Source organism: Diadema antillarum, unplaced genomic scaffold (genome assembly GCF_040938485.1).
Source record: "Diadema antillarum isolate AM-2024a unplaced genomic scaffold, OU_Dant_1.0 seq00000209_RagTag, whole genome shotgun sequence".
In the NCBI taxonomy this organism is placed as follows: Eukaryota; Metazoa; Echinodermata; class Echinoidea; order Diadematoida; family Diadematidae; genus Diadema; species Diadema antillarum.
Window position 1 is genome coordinate 765,615 of NW_027271267.1, and position 18,508 is coordinate 784,122.

The 18,508-nt window shown below is 38.6% G+C and overlaps 1 protein-coding gene across 1 annotated transcript in view; it reads left to right on the forward strand.

Annotated features, from left to right (window-relative positions):
- The window catches only part of LOC139728998 (mitogen-activated protein kinase kinase kinase kinase 3-like), a 164,588-nt gene that overhangs the window by 52,924 nt on the left and 93,156 nt on the right, over positions 1–18,508 (forward strand). The window contains exons 5-6 of the mRNA XM_071639925.1: positions 14,525–14,567; positions 18,378–18,502. Of these exons, the coding sequence (XP_071496026.1) occupies positions 14,525–14,567; positions 18,378–18,502 (168 nt within the window). The remainder of the gene's footprint in view (positions 1–14,524; positions 14,568–18,377; positions 18,503–18,508) is intronic.

Here is an 18,508-nt window from a genome sequence, read left to right on the forward strand (position 1 = left end):
GTTGTAATGTTAGTGCAGTGGATTGACAAGTATTCAATTGATTCATTGGTGCAAAGTCAAGTTTAATTTTTAGATTTGATCATTGAGATAAAATATCTTACACTGTTGTTTCTATCCTTTTTGCATATTGTCTAAACATGAATACTCAAAACTGGGCCATGGGTGTTCATGACTAACAGTTTCTTATCGTTCAAGGTCAAAGTTAGTGATGAATACAAGCACTGACAATGGCAACAACAACAACAACAGCAATAAACATTCAGATCATATTTCATCTCCAAAACACTGGGACTCATGAGTGATTAATGTGTGTCAATAAAATTAATAAATGTTAATGGCATGAGCAGTTGGGTTCGGGATAATGTTCTTGTCATTTTTGTTGAACTTGCACAGTTGTATGTGAATGTCTTCTTGTCTATGCGCCCACTCACTTTATAATGATGGCGGCAAGTCCAGAAGAAAACATTGTGGGACACAAATTGGCATGTTGCCACAGAAATGGGTGGAATGTCGCTAGCAGTGTGAGTTTGATACTGACGCCGACAGCCCGTTTGCCCGTGACGTTCACCAGTTCGCCAGTTCACGGTGAGGGTCAATTTCATGAGTGCGTGTGAGTCAGTTTGCTACGTGGTGGATGGAAACACGTAATGGATGCGTTGATGCGAATAAGTGGATCAGTGGGTACCTGTGCACACTACGTTGAGTACAAAATTAGTTTGTATGGAGTAAGGTAATAACCCCGGACACCTGACCGCTGTACAATATACACTGATGTAGGGATAGCATCGTATCACCCGATTGTTTTACAATGTGGACTTTATGCATTCTCTCTCCCTCTCTCACTTCTTGTTTTTCCCTCTTTCTTTCTCTTCCATCTCTTATCTTTTTATAAATGTTCAAAGTAATTAATCACTGCTTTCACTTTATTGTGTCTGTATAAGGATTTTGACAGTGTTGCTAATGTTAGCATTACCGCAGCAGAACTCTGCATAGAGGTTAAAGGTCCTGTTTACCTTTGGGAGCAGTGATTTATAAAATGTTTAAGATATCACATTTGATGCATATGTGTAGGTCTGTTGTATCAAAACATCCTGCCATATTAAAAATTTCGCAATTTTTAGTCTGGAAACATTTTTGTTATAACTATTGTTCATATTTTGTGCATTTAACAATGCTTAACATCAATTATATTGATTCAAATTTTTACAGTGGTTGTTTCTATCCCTAACTCACATTTTAGAACTATTTCAAAGCACTAATGCTGGGTTTTTGATTCATCTGCATATGGTAAAATATGCTTTTAATCTATTTTTTTTTTTGTATGTTGCAGTAAAATGGGAACATCAAGATTGATTAATATATTATACTGACTGAAAGTAGAGACATTTTGGATTGATTTTTGATTGCCATAATTGTTATGTCTGACTTCTTGATTCCTCTACAATGCTCCAAGTGGCAGTTTTAGATAAATTTGAGTCAAAGTGTTATGGGATAGGAAGTGATGAATTAAATAGGTTTTGTTATGTCTTGTTTTTGGGGTTTTTTTAAATCCAGTACTGTGCTAGTCAACATTAATGTTTTGTATGTATTGCCTAGGTCAACATAAATGAACAGTATACACATACTGTTTATATACTGCAGGTCACCGAGGTGTAAATAAAAAGACATCCATGGGTCTATACACAAACAGACAAGAAGCTTGGGGAAGTGAGATGCACATTGTATGCGACTAAAACCAGCCTAACACTGCTGATCTCTCTAATGAATTCTCATCATGCATTTAAGTCACCCATGCTCATGGTTTCAAAACATTGGAACAAAAAAGTGTAATATACTCAGGTATGGGAAACCTTCACTGTCAGCTTATGATATAGGAGACACATCATGGGTACATTTTCTCGGAGTGTGTAAGCAGGATGTGACCTAATAACAAATCAGGACGATTTTTGGCCTTAAAATCGACTGGCTATTGCTGCACAGAGACAGCTGTTTTGAGGGTAGGCGGAAGATAAGGCAGTGCATGTGGCGCAAAAAGCTCACACCTCTTTTGCAGAGCTCCCACGCATGCATTGAGTACATTCTTGGAGCACACATATCTGTCTTGGCTTGTACCCTTCCGACTCTCCATGGGCAACTGTATACAACTTATGTAGTCCTATGAAGAAATTGCACCATATGTCCGTCAACTGCACTTTCTTTCAGAGGGGAATGAGGTTCGGTCCATTTTGCCCTTGAAAATTTGCATGCGGATGACACGATAGACAGAACAACATACGGCATGTTTGATTAAATGCCACTAGTGTGGCAGTTGATGTAATTACGTTTTGTAATTCCGCATATTGGTAATTTGGTGTATAAATTTTGTAATTTTTATTATTAGTTTTGGGGGAATGCCCCCTACTGCCCCCTACAAACATTGCTTCTTTAATATTCCTTCCCATTTCCAGCATTTTTACACATACTTATAGATTTTTTTTTACCTTCCTTACCAATGACATTGATAAATGTTGTTTATTATACATGTAAAATCTAATGTTAGTACTGGTACATCTACCTTTTTTTCTGTAAAACTTTAGATTTGTATGTTTCTGTTAGAGATTGAAAAAAAAAATATGAATACATGTATGAATGAATGTTAGGAGGTTGAGTTGAGCAATGAGGTTGAAAGGTGTAAAGTTGCTGCACCTTTGTGGAAAAGAGAAAGGGAATTATCGTGGTGGAGCTTCCTGAAATAGAGAGTCAGCTTGTTATCAAGTTGGTCAAGGTCTCTGATTGCTTTTTTCTTTTTGGTAAAAATTTGGGAAATGCTAGCCTAACGAGCAACATTCGTATGCCAGTCTGCCAACCTGGAAGAGTCAATCAGTATCATTAATTCTATGTTTAGCACTTAATTTGTGTGTCTGTAGATCTGTGATAGAAGACAAGGCTTGCATGTAGTATTCTTGATAGTCCATTTATGGGAATGCTGGATGGGTGTGGTATGTGTGCTGCATGCTGTGTATCTGGGTGGACATTGCTACATGGGACCAACAATTAGTGATCCAGCTCATTGACTGAATTTGCCTTAAAATTGCAAGTCACCCTATCCCCCCCCCCCCCACATAACATAATATTGTTGATTGTTATCACCCTGCTCATCTAGATTTGTTTTCACATCATGACGTATGGACCTAGAGTCAAATTGGCTAGACATTATTGTTTGCATATTTTGCTCTTTTTTTTTTGTCATGATGTAAGTATGTGATATTTGTATAAGGGGGGGGGGGAGGGAGGAGTTGAAAAGAATAATTATAATAATATATATCAATTTATAAAGCGCAAAACCTATAGACATCTATTCTTCTGCGCTGCAAAAGCTTCTGATGTGCTTGATGATAACGAACAGTTAAATGAAAAGATGTGTTTTTGAGTCGTGATTTAAAGACTGCTACTGTTCGGGATTTCCGGACTTCTAATGGTAGATCATTCCAGAGTTTGGGAGCTGCACAGGCAAATGCAAATGACAATGTTCAATTAGTAGTTGAGGATGGGTATTTTAGGTAACATTACTGAAATTTTAATTGTCATTATTTCAAAATGCTCAATAACAATATTTTAGTGGAAGGAGACTATTTATGACGACTAAGATAGGGGCGGTTACCTAAGCATTTTTGCAATCTAATAAACATGTTTTCATGGATGTGATTACTATGGTAGCAATGAGGCAAAACAGCATTTATACGAGTTGTTTTGACTGCAGTTGAACTGCATTATGAACACAAATTACATGCAAACAAACACACACACACACACACACACACACACACACACACACACACACACACACAAACTTACATGAAAACACAATTCTCCAGAAAGTTGAACTGTGTTTTTATGCAATCTGTTTACAACTTAGGTTGTCTGTGTTTTCTCTGTGTTGATCTGTGCTTAACAAAGCTCATTGTTTGTGACGTGAAACATTGCCATATTCTCTGTTTGAGAAGAAAAAACAGACATCGAAAGAAATTAAAAACAGTAGCAGAGGACAGATCAACCACGTACTGCACTAACACCATGCAAATTGTCACACAGGCCGTAGTGTCAACACGGGACTGCCAATGGTTGGGACTAGGGTGTGTGGGTATTAGGAAGTTGTGAAGGAGTGAACAGTTGATGGGAAGGGGGAGAGGAGAGGGAGGGGTCTAAAAGGTCAGTGCTTTCCCCCTCTCTGACACCCGCCCACCCACGCATTCAGAAGCTAGGTAGGAGTGCTAACATGACTTTTACCAAGCCAGGAACATGGCAAATTTGATGCATGTGTGTGCCTGGGTGAATTACAGCAAACCATTGATTAAATGTATGATATAGTGTAGAATTAAGTGGCTGAGTTAGCATGCAAAGCCACATGAATTGAGAAGTTATTTTTGAAAACACAACATGCATGAAAATATTTGAAGCTTTCATACTGTTTTGAAGAAAATATTGTTATTCAGTATATGTTTTTTGAATGCAGTGCTTTATTTTGAGTTTTTCAATATGTCGCTGATGCTAATCTCAAAATGGCATACTTATTCCTGCCTGGCACATGAATCTTTCTCATGTAACTTTAGGGTCATGGCTGGGTAGGAAGTGTAACATTGATTTATCGAGGTAGACTTCACAGTGTAATATTGTTGTGATGTACAAAATTATACTTTGGGCTTCAAAGGAGAACTTCAGAAATTTAATTAAAATCTTAAGGTCACTGCAAGTAGAATATTTTTACAGATGAATGGAAATGATACCAACTTTACATGTTTTGAATGCAGCTATGCTATTTTCCTGGACATCAACTACAAGTGTATACGTTGGTATATCTTGGTTGTTTCGCTTCTATAGCTTGTATAATTTGTTTCCTTTTCCTCACACACACACACACACACACACACACACACACACACACACACAACAACAACAACAACAACAACAACAACAACAAGCAGAATATGTTTTGTATAGAATTGGTGTCAATAAGTCAATGTGCTCTATTTGGTTGAATATATGTGAGAATATGACATTCCCAGATGAAGGGTAGCAATTTATGCTTTTACAGCATGAAATAGATAATATTTCACTTTTCAAACAACTGAGTTAAGTAGTACTAGTATTTGATGGCAGGTGCCATCAGAGTTCTGTGTCTCTGGAAAAGGCATACAACTGTATTGACAGCCACGATTGATCACTTACAATTGATATTCACAGGGAGATCATAGCACTAGATATTTGTCCAATGTTACCGCCAGCTTCCCCAATCTGGTGAGTTTTCACTGCGTTCATGCACTGTAGATTCTTCTGCAGGGCGTATCCAAGCATTCCCCTTCGATTGCCAGAGTCTGCTGGGTTTATGGTACAAGTAGATATCATATACATTGTATGTAGCTTTGTCTAGTGCTGTGTACATTACACACGTCTGCAGTGATCAGTGTTCACCAAACTCCACGGCGCTCATGTGTGGTGAAATGTTTGAGGAACCATGTAAAACGCATTTATCAAGCACCTTGCAATGTGTAAGCGCAGTTTGATGGGGCCACATGTGTCTTATGGGAAGAATGAAACACAGTGTGTCAAGTGTGTAGGGTATTTTGTGTGTATGTGTGTGTGTGTGTGTGTGCGCGTGCTTCTTTTTTTCCCCTCATGGCCCTCTGGTGACTAACGATGACATCAACCCCAACTTGCATTCTGGTTCAAGGATAAACTATCCCAAGGTTAGTTCATTGACTAGTAGGTGAGCAGTGAAAGCAAAGCTCGTCTTTGACACACTCAAGTTTGCATCGTGAAACTGTTATGCCTTCGGTCTCGGCTGTCAAGTCAACTCATGAGATGCCTACACAAAAGAGCAGTTGTCACATCATCCGATCATGAGTGCGTTTCTGTACCGCCATTCTCTTGCATGGTCTAATCCGAGATTGTACAAATTGGTTTTGATTGCGCCTGGTTTAGAATGTTACAATGGTTGCACCACATGCTTGGTGGAAGAACGTATTCAACGGCTTTGTCAAGATTACAGTATGATTCACTATCAGGGTTTTGATGTAAGGAGTTATTGCCTACACTTGATGGCTATTAAAATTATTCACAAGTTGTGAATAAATCATCAATCTGAAAAAGTATTTCACTATGATTAGCCAAGGAAGTGACAAGCATTAAGGATAGAAATTGTTTGCAACGTTAGGAAAATAAAGTGTAGATCGTGCTAAACTGAAAAATGTGATAACTTGATCATATCAGGCTCTAAGGCATATCTAATTTTTTTCCTCCTTGCGCCTATGAATGACTGCCATTTTTTTTTGTCCTGATTGCATACATGTGTCTGCAACTGCTATGTTCATTTTGTAATCTGATGCATAATAAGGCTACTTAAACAATTTTTATACACAAAGGCAAGCTGAATATCACCAAATCTGTGCGCTGAAACTATCATGCAAAGCCTCATTCAAAACAATCAATATTGTTGGATGGATGGTTGTATGGCTAACACATGAGACAAGTATCAACTTTTGTTTCCTTTTTTTTTGGGGGGGGGGGGGGGTGGGGAGGGGAGAAGTATTTTACCAAGGTGGAATCAAGATGGGTGGCTGGTGAAATGAGATGGAACTGGTAATGTGAATGTCGTGGAGTGTTTTAGCGTTTCGTCCACTGCTGGATGCGGCGGGTCGTGTGCCTCCTGCACCTCATCAAGCTGACTCAGCCCAAGTCATGCTGTCCAGAAATGGCTACCTGCCTTTTTAGTTTTACTGCTCACGTACGTTGCATCTTACTACTGGCTTTGCTGGGCTTAAAGGGCACGTAGTCTCAGTCCAAGAGTTTTTTTTTTCTGTTTCAATAGTTACTGTAAAAGTGGTTTCTTTCGCGGTGGTTTTATTTTCGCGCTTTTCACGCTTTGAGGTTGAACCGCGAATTTAACATCACGCGAAAATGTTTTGAACTCGTCGGTTGTTACAACGCTATCATTACCGACCGCGAATTTAAACACACGCGAAAAAGTCGGCACCGATGGAAACCGCGAAAGTTTCTGTACGCGAAAGAAACCACTTTTACAGTATTCTGTTTAAAAAATGATGCAGATGGATTTGCCAGTGTGCCTTAAACCGTCACATCTCGAGACAGTCGGCAGCATCATCAGTGTTGAATGCCAAAACAAGTTCTCCAGAAGGATGCATCATTGTATTCAAAAGTCATAACCAGACCTCTTATGATTGACAGTCACACTCCAACACTGTTTCGATGCTGCTGAGGTTTACTCGATACCTTTGAAATGTATCTGTTTACTGATCTGTCACATGTGCATGCCCTGTTCAAGGATGACCTGGCGGGGGCCCTCAGTAACCAGCACTCAGAGCATTTACGTTGCAAATAAAACAAAAACAAACTAAAACAGAATGGGGGGAAAAAATGATGGTTTCAAATAACCATTTATACTTCCAGAAAAGCTAGAATCTTGTCAAGTTTTTTTGTAGGAAATGTGCATCCATTGGAAAAACCAGAATGTTCAGGTTTTTGTCGAGCCCACCGGAGGTGTGGGGAGACTAAGGGATCCGCCTGCGGCTTCTGTCCGTCTGTCGTCCGTCCATGACGCTACAAAAACTTGAATAACTCTCTACTGAGGACTTCAATTTCAATCAAACTTTGAGGGAAGAGTGGTTATACAAAGTTACACATTTAACCAAACATGTAGGCCCCCTCAAGGTCAAAGGTCACAGGCAAGAGGTCAATGAACTTTGGGCCCAATGTTAAGTTTTTACGGCACGTTTTGATTATGACTCATAACTTTTGATCCCTATGTCCGTTTGTGACCAAACTTCAATGGTAGATGTTCCTTGGGGAGTTGAAGGTCACCACAAGGTCAAAGGTCACAGACATGGGTCAACGAACTTTTAGGGCCCAATGTTAAATTTTACGGCACGTTTCGATTATGGCTCATAACTTTTGATCCCTTTGTCCATTTGTGACCAAACTTCGATGGTAAATGTCCCTTGGGGAGTTGAAGATCACCACAAGGTCAAAGGTCATAGGTGGGTCAATGAACTTCCAGGAGTTAGAAAAACATTAATTTCCTCTACGCGAAAGGGCGAGACACAATTTGGCACTTGCCTTGTTTGGTTCAGGACCCTGCACACACCCAACTTGCTGAGCACTGTCTTGAGTGGAAACCACTGATCTGTGTGAGTTTTACACAGAGATCAGAGGTGTCGTCAGACGGGCAGTGAGATCCCCTGCACCCTGAGGGTTGATATCATGTGACTAAAAACCAGAATAAGCAAGAATTTACACTAGCAAAAAAAAGAAGAAAAGATCAAACTGCCAGGTTTAAAAAAAAAAAACAAACCTTCACATTCTGAGGAGGGTTTTTTATTCTATTTTTTCGCCCACGTACAGGTAGCTGTTTTGCAACTGGAATGAAAAAACAAAAACAAAAACATGGTTTTTCGGTGGCGGTGTAAATGTCCCTACTGTCATCAAGCAGACTAGGTCTTTAATTTACAGGAGGAATAGTAGGGGGGAGGAGAGGTAGGCTTCGGTGAAAAGAGATCAATTTCTGCGACAGTGGAAGTGATGTCACTCCCCTTGACATTTTCCCTTTCATTTTCGTCAGGGAGGGTGGGAAAGCATGCGATGTACGCACACTACAAGCTATTTCAGGTCTGATGCAGGATGGAGATTTTGTGTTTTATTCATGTACCCTAATGCACACTTACTCGCTCAACTTATCCCTTTGCCACTCTCAGTGATAGACAGTCCACTTAGTATTGGCATTCCATTCTGAGCGTATACTGCACATGCACTAGACAAATTCAAACAAAAAGGAATTAGCAATATCAGTCCTCTACAGGGCTACCAGAAACCAAGAGCATCTTGCTACTTATTAACCTGGTGAAGACGAGTCCCGAGTATACTCAGGCAGGTGTCTATTATGGGAAACGTGTTTTAGCAAAATCAGTTCGTTCTCAATGGGTTAAAGTGTTCATGTATGATTGTACCATTCATGATCACTGAATCTACTTGCGTACTTAGGTTTTACTTGATACATGTATGACCATAATCTCCCCCCCCCCCCCCCCCCCCAACCCACTTTACACCCATTTGCCTTGGGCAATTGAGACTCTCTGATTGTCAAACTGTACAAAATAATGGGTGCTTGCTACAATACCCACTCAGGCAAGTTGAAGAAATTTCCTTCGTAAGGTCCTGTTTTCCCCTCCCCTTTCTTATTTAATCCTCTTTAATCATCTGTTCGTTGTGTGGTTACGAAGTTATCACCAAAAGAATTAGTGCAAATCTGTTTATAACTTTTTTAGTTATTTTGCAAATGCAGACAAACAAACAGACAGACAAACCAATGCCGACAAGGACATAACCTCCATGGCGGAGGTGAAGACTGATACCACAACATACACTGATGGACCCATCTATCTGCTAGTGATGGCCGATCTCACAGTCCATGTATTACGCATAGCACACGGTGTGGTGTAAGTCTCCGTGATATTGGCGTGCAGGCATGGCAGTCCATCCCCCGACCGTACTAGAATCCGACAAGGGGTCGAGTCTGGTGACCTGAATACCAGTGCAAAAGACGAGTAAACAATGCAGATATTTGTTCGTCTGCAAATGGAGGATCTTGATGCAGGCCCGGGCGGAAAAGAGACTTTACACTGCGTTGATCAAGGAAATTAGAGTGAAACTTCATCCGACTGTGTTCACAGCGGGTTTATCTGCCTTTATCCAAGCTGTGGATTTGTTTGACTGTTGAAATCACATTGGCAGAGCAAACATAATATAAGAAGCCATACGTATCCAAAACGTTGACACTTTTACCACGAGCTAGGGCTGCTTCTCTATTGTCAATAATGTACAAATCCATTCGTTAACACGTGAAAATCAAACTGGTCTGACTCAACACACAAGTTAGAAGTCATGCAGTCATATATCTTGATAGCCTTTGTGGCTACAGTGTCAGGTTTAACACTGTGTATAATGGTTTGACACTGTGTATGGTTTAACACTGTGTATTATGGTTTGACACTGTGTATGGTTTAACACTGTGTATAATGGTTTGACACTGTGTATGGTTTGACACTGTGTATATGGTTGGACACTGTAATATGGTTCTGTCAAACTTGTGATCTTCTGTGTTGACTACAGCATGTACCACAGACTAGAAGAAAGGCAGTGCATATGGTCACATCATCTCACAGTGTAATTACACCGTGTACACAATATTGACTAATAACAAATTAGGTGGCTCAAGAAACAGTGCTCTTACTTTTATGCAATGGCGATGTTCAAACTCTCCCTGCCTATCATGATGCAATACAGCATGATAACTCTTTTACAGTATACTAGGTTCCCCCATAGTGAACACTGCAGGTTGTGTGACTGTCAGTGAGGTCACATTGTAAGCGTGCATCTGTGACAGCGCAAGTGTTTTGAGAATGCAGCGCCCAAGATGTGTCTCGCATTAGCCTTGCTTCAAAGATTCAATTGTTTTTCTTTCCATGTTCACATGTCGCAGTCATCACGTACAGGAAGTTTTTATGGAAGCCAAGTGTTTGTAACATAGTTACCCATTTTGACATGATGGATGGATTGATAACGGCTTAGGACTCTAATTATTCAAAGATAATTACTAATCAAAAGTGAATGCCAGGAAGTTTTTAAAGCATTTTACAACATGGAAAGGAACTTGTTTTATTTGTGAATTTAATCATGATCTGTTACTAACTGAAATATAACCATGAAAATAGGTTATATGAGAAGATAATTTTTATGAAATCCTTCTCAGTGAAGATTCTACTCCTAGTATTTTGTGTTTAATAGCTCAGTATCCTATTTCCTGTTATGGTTAATAGTTCTTTGTATCACCAATCTGTTGTCTTCTTTATCATTGTTGTACCATTGCCATACTGTAGTACTGACAGTCCATATCCAGGTGTACATAATAAAATATATATATATATATATATATTTTTTTTTTTTAAACGCACAAGTTTTATAGTATTGGTCATATTTGTACACATCACTATGACTGCATGTCATGTCTTAGGGACAGGCCCACTCATTTCCCCTATTAAAGCAGTATGGGTTGAACTGTGCTCTCTGGGACGAAATGCACCTAAACCAATTTACATGATTGTGTAAAATATGGTTACTTTTTACCTTCAATTTTGATACAGTGTCAAGTGAAGAGAAAAGAATTGAAAGAGGAAGGAAAAGCCTGCCACATGGATTGGCCGGGGACAATAGACATGAAGTAATTACCACATTATTGGCATTCATGAGAGTACTTGAATATGAGATTGTATAACATGCAACCTGAAGAAAGAAATGGGTAAGAGATGTATCTTCTGAAGCTACAGAAGTGGCCACTACAAGAGCATGGGTGATCGATATGAAATAAAGTGATTAAAGAGTGTGAAAGCAAGATGAAAGTGGATGGCCATGGTGCAGAATGTATGTACGGAACAGACTCCACACATCAAGACAATTTTCCCTTTTACTATCTATAATAGACTTCATTCTGATCAGCCAGCATATTTCCGGGTTATTTTAAAAAAATGGCTGCAAGTACGGTGCAATGCATGACAAAAATCAGGGTTTCGGTTCAACACTTTTCCTCACCACTATTTGTACCCAGCATTCCGACATTGTCATCGACAATGGTCTATCCTTCACTGTTTCAACCAGTAACCGTCCAAACAGGCCCAGTGACCACCAACTTTGGCTGTATACTCGGCTGAACGGGAATATCGCTTTAACAGGACATATCATGGCACTATGATAATGATAATAGATTACATTTGTATAGCACTTAATACCACAGTTGCTAAGTGCTTTACAAAAGAAGCATAAATTCATACTAACTACAATAAGTTCATTAATACCATACTACTACTATATACAAAAAACATAAACACTAACATACCAATGAATTGTTTAAAAGTGTTTCACTAGACATGAAAACTAAATGTATTATGAAGAAATATGCAACAAAGGCAAAGGGTTTTATTGCCTGACATCATACCACGAAGTCCTTGGCATGCTGAGCCCATTTCTAAAAATTGTAATTGGATATTACGATTTCAAGGTTGTTGAAATATGCTTTTGCAAATTTATCAAAATGCAATGTGCCTTTAAACCAATTAAAAAAACATCGTCTGTAATGAATGCATTTTATACAGGTAGATTATAATCCAATGTTTGCATGGTGCAAATGTGATATGTGAGCCCATTTTTTTGAACTTTGCATAGCATATGGATGACTCAGTTTTTTACTTTTTTTCCACCCTCTGTAGTGGAACAAAGACTTTACTCCCGACTGGTTCCATTTAAACAGGGGTGACTGTAAACTCGAAAGCGACAATGTGGATATGCCGGCAGGGGTAGAAAGACTGAAAGTATTTACACTGATCACCAGACCTTGCATTGTGGTCTGTATTTGACTGGTGGAAGGGAAGAGGAAGCGCAGGATTCGTGGAAATAAATTTGTAATCGTGACCCAGACCCATTGTCGGGCTCTGCATGAATTGCACTCGCAACATTCTGTCAACACTGCTGGAAGCCATGCGAACATGTCTACAAGTGTGAAATTTGTCTAAAAGAAAACAAAAGAAAACAAAAAAAAAATGCTGTTCTTATTTTGGAGTTACAAGGTCTCACTTTATTCTTATGCATGTGGATGAAGGTAGTTTACCTTTCTCCCCTTTTTAAAAAAAAAAAGAAGAAAAAAAAAGTTGAGTGATGTTGGGTACATTTTTGCCCATTAAGAAAATGGGAAAAAGAAATGCATGTCTATTTTCTCATCGATACCTTGGATTAGTCCAAATAAGACAGGATTAAGTGACTGATTGTTTGAATTGTCTTATGTTTTCTGGTAGTTTCATGCATAGTATTGATGGAAATTATAGAGATATGAAATCTTGATGGGGACAAGGAGATTCTAAATAGAGTTTAACAAAAAAAAAAGTAAACTTTGATGTAAAAAAAAAGAGACTAAAGATGCTTGGAATGTATTCAATGTATTGCAGGAAATTCATGTTTTGTCATTCATACTCAGAAGCACAGCATGGATGAAATAAGATAGGGGATCGCTCAGAATTATTCAAATTGTCATACCCAAAACGTGATTAAGCTGTATCTGTTTTCATTACCAAGGATAGATATCCTGTGCAGTATTGAAATTGGCAAGATAGTTGACAGCAAGGACCGGGTATTAACTGCATGTAATCCACTTTAGGCCAATCGTGGAGTAATTGCTGCAGATCTGGACAACTAGGCTAGAACAGAGAGCACACGCCTCATAGCTAAAACTTCTCGTGCCCGATCTATAGCGCAGGTCCCTGGTAAGCAAGTGCGGCCAACAGTGATTACGTCACGGCATGCTGCAGGAATGAAACAAGGATGTCAGTTGTTGCTTTTTTGTGTGGTATTTTGGGGTTTTTTGTTTTGTTTTGTTTTGTCTTGTCTTGTCTTGTTTTTTGCCAGAAATACTGCAGATTTCATGAAAATTGCTGTTTGAAATTGCAAAAATGTATTATGACACGTCTATTCCATTAAAAGCAAAGATACTTTTTTTCCACCAAACGATGCCTTTTCAACCTTTAGAATACTGCAATGGCATTTACAAGGTTGGCATTCATGATAAAATTCATTCGCCATGTTCTGCGAGCATACGGTCTGGCCTGTGACAGCCCTGCAGTCATGTTAACAGTGCAATGTGACAAGAACATTATGTTTTCAATCCCATTGAAGCTCTTGATTATAGGCATAAGAGGATTTTTCAGAATAATGCACTTTGATGTACATTTCACTTTCACATTTTTTCCTCAGGGGGAGGGGGATTGGAGGAGATGTGCTCTGGCCTAGGTGTGTGTACTACACACAAGGATATTATCACTTGTGTGCATATTGTGTTTTCTGAGATGAGTCCTTTTTTCAAGATTTTGTTTCACCGCATGGCAGAAAAATATATGGGAAAATTGGGAAGGAATCAGGCAGAAAATCCCCACTTTTGAGTAGGAGAAGTGGTCATGTACTATAGATTTTACCAGAAAGTGAAAGTTTTGACTAAACATGATGACGGAGAAGTAAGAGGTCAGTAGAATAGTGAACAGAATGTCATGAATGCCGAAGAAATCATGACCATTCTTCAGTGTATTTTGTAACTTCATGTCCTGTGAGATCTTCAAAATAGAGATATTTATATTTATATCTTGAGCACTCTGCATCTGAAGAGAAAGTATATGAGGTCACAAATTGCTTTTTGTGGCCAATCAGAGCTTGCTCATTTCACGTGTGAATAGGGTCTGAACTTTAATCCACGACTGTCTGTCATTACACAATCGAAAACTGATCACTGGTGCCTTGTGGTGAACCAGAAATTCCTAGAGTTCCCCCAAAAGTGTCAGGCACGCCAGAACCACCTGTAGTCTCTTTGCCGATGCTGTCGGCTTGTGACGAGTTCGTGGTAACCATTAAAATGTTCTCTCTGTCTTTTTTTTCTCTCTTGCAGGGAGCGAACATCTTGCTGACGGACGATGGCGATGTCAAACTTGGTAAGGAAGACACTCCACACACTTTTGTGGCAATGCGCCAGGGAAAATTCAGAAACAAAACCAATAGTGGACATCCTTCCCGTTTTTGTCATATTTCATTGTAGTTAATAGCTGTGGTACAAGGTGTCAATTGTTGTATTATTTTCAGAGCCATCAAAGTCTCCCTGATTCTCAAGGAGACTCCCTGAAAGCTGACATTTCTCATTATGTCCTAACAATAGAATTCAAAAGCCTCCCTGCGGGTGTTTCACAAAGAACTTTACAATAAGTCGATCTTAAATTTGAAGATCAACTTAAAATTATGATAGGCTGTGTGTGACTTCTATAATATTCTAATTCTTATATAACAATGAACATTTTTGAGATTCTTTTTTCTCACAAGCATTGATTAACAAAATAAAGTAGTAATAAGGGACAAAGGATTTTTTCTGTAAATTTTTATAACAATTTCAAGTGAATTTTGAAAACCTAAGATAAAAACGAAAAGAGAAACCAACAGCATACCATAATTTTAAGTAGCCTTAACTTTTAAGTTCTTTGTGAAACACCCCCCCTGATTTGATATCATTTTGGCCTATTGACATGCATTTAACGTTATGGAATTAAAGTTAGTTATGCTTGAATGCTCTTTGGTTTCTCCCTGATTTTGATGTGAAAATGTTTGAAGTCCTACATTTTCATATCATCTTTTTTTTTTTAAAATTTCATAATAGGACTATGCAGATTTATTACTGTGTAAAATCATATTCTTTTTTCCCCCCCTGAAATTATTATTCATATATTGAGGTGAGAGGTTGATATGTTTGCACTGGAATTCTGATATCAGTCATGTCCATTCCTCAAGAAAATTAGCTATATTTGTTAGTGATTTGTAAAGATATTGATTTTTGGTGTCATACTGCTAGAATCTGTTGTATTGATACAGATACATGGCACTGGAAACATTTCTGCATTGAACATATATATCCGGGAAGGACATGAGTGATGGGAAACTAGAAATGTAGAACACTTGTGAATATGACATTAGCGATGTGGAATTGTCACACATTTTGTGCTCCATTTCCAAATGATAACATGCAAATTTGTATATTCTTTTATGCAAAGTCACCCTGATCTCTTAAATCAATACCAAGAGAATTCCTGTAAAATTTACCCAGCTTGAAATATTTGTCCTGCAAATGTTTCAATTTTTAAAAAAATTTTTATTCATCTTTTTTAACGATAGCACTGTATAGATCATACTCGTTTTATGTCATACAATTATGAATATCTTTGAACAGTCAACCTGCAGAAAAACCACAGGACATCTATTTTGAGTGAAGTGACGTTATGTCATCAAAGTTGACACCATTACATGTTCCTCGTTCGTTTTATGTCACTTAAAGCTGCTAATAAATCACTGTGATGATGATTATGATAGGTGTAAAGTTCTGTCGGCCACCACAAACTCGGCCTCTGCGGTAATTAACTCACATTTTCTCAATTAAAGTGTCAGGGTTTGAGAGTGATAAAGTTGTGTGACAAGGTCTAACACTACTTTCATTTTTTTTTTTTGGTGAGGTTATGGCAGAATGAGTTTTCATCGTGCATCGGATATCGGTGGTTTTTAATGACAGTTTTTACTGTTGTGTGTGTGTGTGTGTGTGTGTGTGTTTCTGTCTGTCTGTGTGTTGTTATTTTCTTCAGCAAGCTGGCATGCTCGCAGAGCTGGGCATAATTAAGAAATCCATTTAGGGATGGCTGCGCAATTGTCCATGCCAGGACAGTGCTAAGTGATACCATTTTCACCATGTCAATAATCTGTCATTGAGTTTCCTTCCTCCTGGATTAGATAGAGCCAAGCCCTATGCCAGCTCCAAGTTCATTTTACTTAAATGGGGCTTTACCGATGATGGAGGGGGGGGGGGAGGGCGGGGGGGGGGGGGGGGGGGAGGGATGGGGGCACTGGTACGTGTAGGTAGGAAGTGTAGAATATTTAGGGTTTAATCACACCATTCTGTCAAGGGAAATTGGGAATGGGGAATCAATTCATGGCAAATGATGGTCATTTTGGTTAGAATTGCAGTGTTTACAACCATTCTCTTCCTGCCTCGTGGCATGGTAGCTTTCTGAGACAGTCCATTTTTGCTGCTGACGTCTACATGGCTGCCCAACTTGCTCTAGAATGTGCTTGCTAATTAAAAAAAGAAAAAAAATGAAGGTTTACATATAGGGCCTACATGATTATCGGTATATATGCGTAGAAAAACACTCCAGTACAGCAATTTGAGCAAGTGTTTATGTTGTAAAAGTTTGCCATTGCAAAATATGGAATCCATCCCAAGTTTTTTCTTTACGAGTAGTGTAAGTGTGCATTATACATGATAAACAAAAGATAATATTTCTTACTCGCATTCCAAAACCAGTGCTGATGTTCAAGTTCTAATAATGTAGGCATTTGTTGAGAAAAGGTAATACATCATTAAGTGAAGCAAAGATGATTTTCTGTTACAGCATGGCTTTGAGAGGAGGACTGGTGTGTTTTCTATCCAAGCCCCAATATCCAAACATAATATTGCATTGATAGACTACATGTACATGAGAATGTATGGTCTTGGACATTGCTCTCAGCGTGGCAAATTATATCACAGGCACTGCTTTTGATTATTATCATACTCAGTAGTCTCTTTCTTTGCTTTATGTAGTATTACATCTTCAGGGACTGTGTTTCTGTGTGTTTGTTTGTATTTTTGTTTCTTTTGACAGGGAATGTAGAATTTGAAAAATAACAACATGACCATATCATTTCATCTGTTAGGCAAACCAGAAACCCCTATTGCTTTTGTGAACACTTAAATATGTGTCACCTGACATTGAAGTCTATTCTGATCTCTTTCCCTGATTGATATGATGCAAAATCTTTTCTAGTCAATAATGGATGCAGATTCTTAGAAATGACATTACTAAAAATGTGATTCAGATACTAGACAAACTCATATGTGTCCTGCTATAATTCATGTTACCACAAACATCATTTCCTCCGCCTTTCGTTGAAGTCATGTCGCAAAATCTCCCCTTATGCTGGTATTATGCGTACCCATGAGGATTTCAATTTTATCTCTCACTGACAATGGATGCAAAGTCCACGAAGTGATGATGCAGTATTTTGTGATGGCCTAGGTTTTAAAGCAAACAATAACATGGGTATCCTCTGAATCACAGTTGTGATTATTGTGTGTCTGCTCCAAAGGGTGCCGAAAACATTGAATTTTTGGATGACATGTCCGCCCAGCTGTTCATTCCATGTCTCATTTTTAGCAATCCTTGAAGTGATTTAGTCAATCATTATTTTTTTTCTTTTATTATTTTGTATGCCCAATATGATGAAAGGTCTAAAGGATTTGGTTTTGTTGTTTATGATGACGTTGTTGTCGTTGTTGTTGTTGTTCTTCTTCTTCTTCTTCTTCTTGTTTCTCTTTCAGTAGTACATGAAATGACTATGATATGGCAACACATGATAATTTGACTGCATAGGTTTAGGCAAACAAGCAACATTTCTCTCGTTCATTGTGTTTTTTTTTTTATTAACTCGTTTCAGCCGACTTGATGCCCAATATGATGAAAGGTCTAAAGGATTTGGTTTTGTTGTTTATGATGACGTTGTTGTCGTTGTTGTTGTTGTTGTTCTTCTTCTTCTTCTTGTTTCTCTTTCAGTAGTACATGAAATGACTATGATATGGCAACACATGATAATTTGATTGCATAGGTTTAGGCAAACAAGCAACATTTCTCTCGTTCATTGTGTTTTTTTTTTTTATTAACTCGTTTCAGCCGACTTTGGCGTCTCGGCGCAGATCACACAGACGATGGCAAAGAGGAAGTCTTTCATAGGCACTCCATACTGGATGGCGCCAGAGGTCGCTGCCGTCGAGAGGAAAGGAGGCTACGACTTTCAGGTGCGT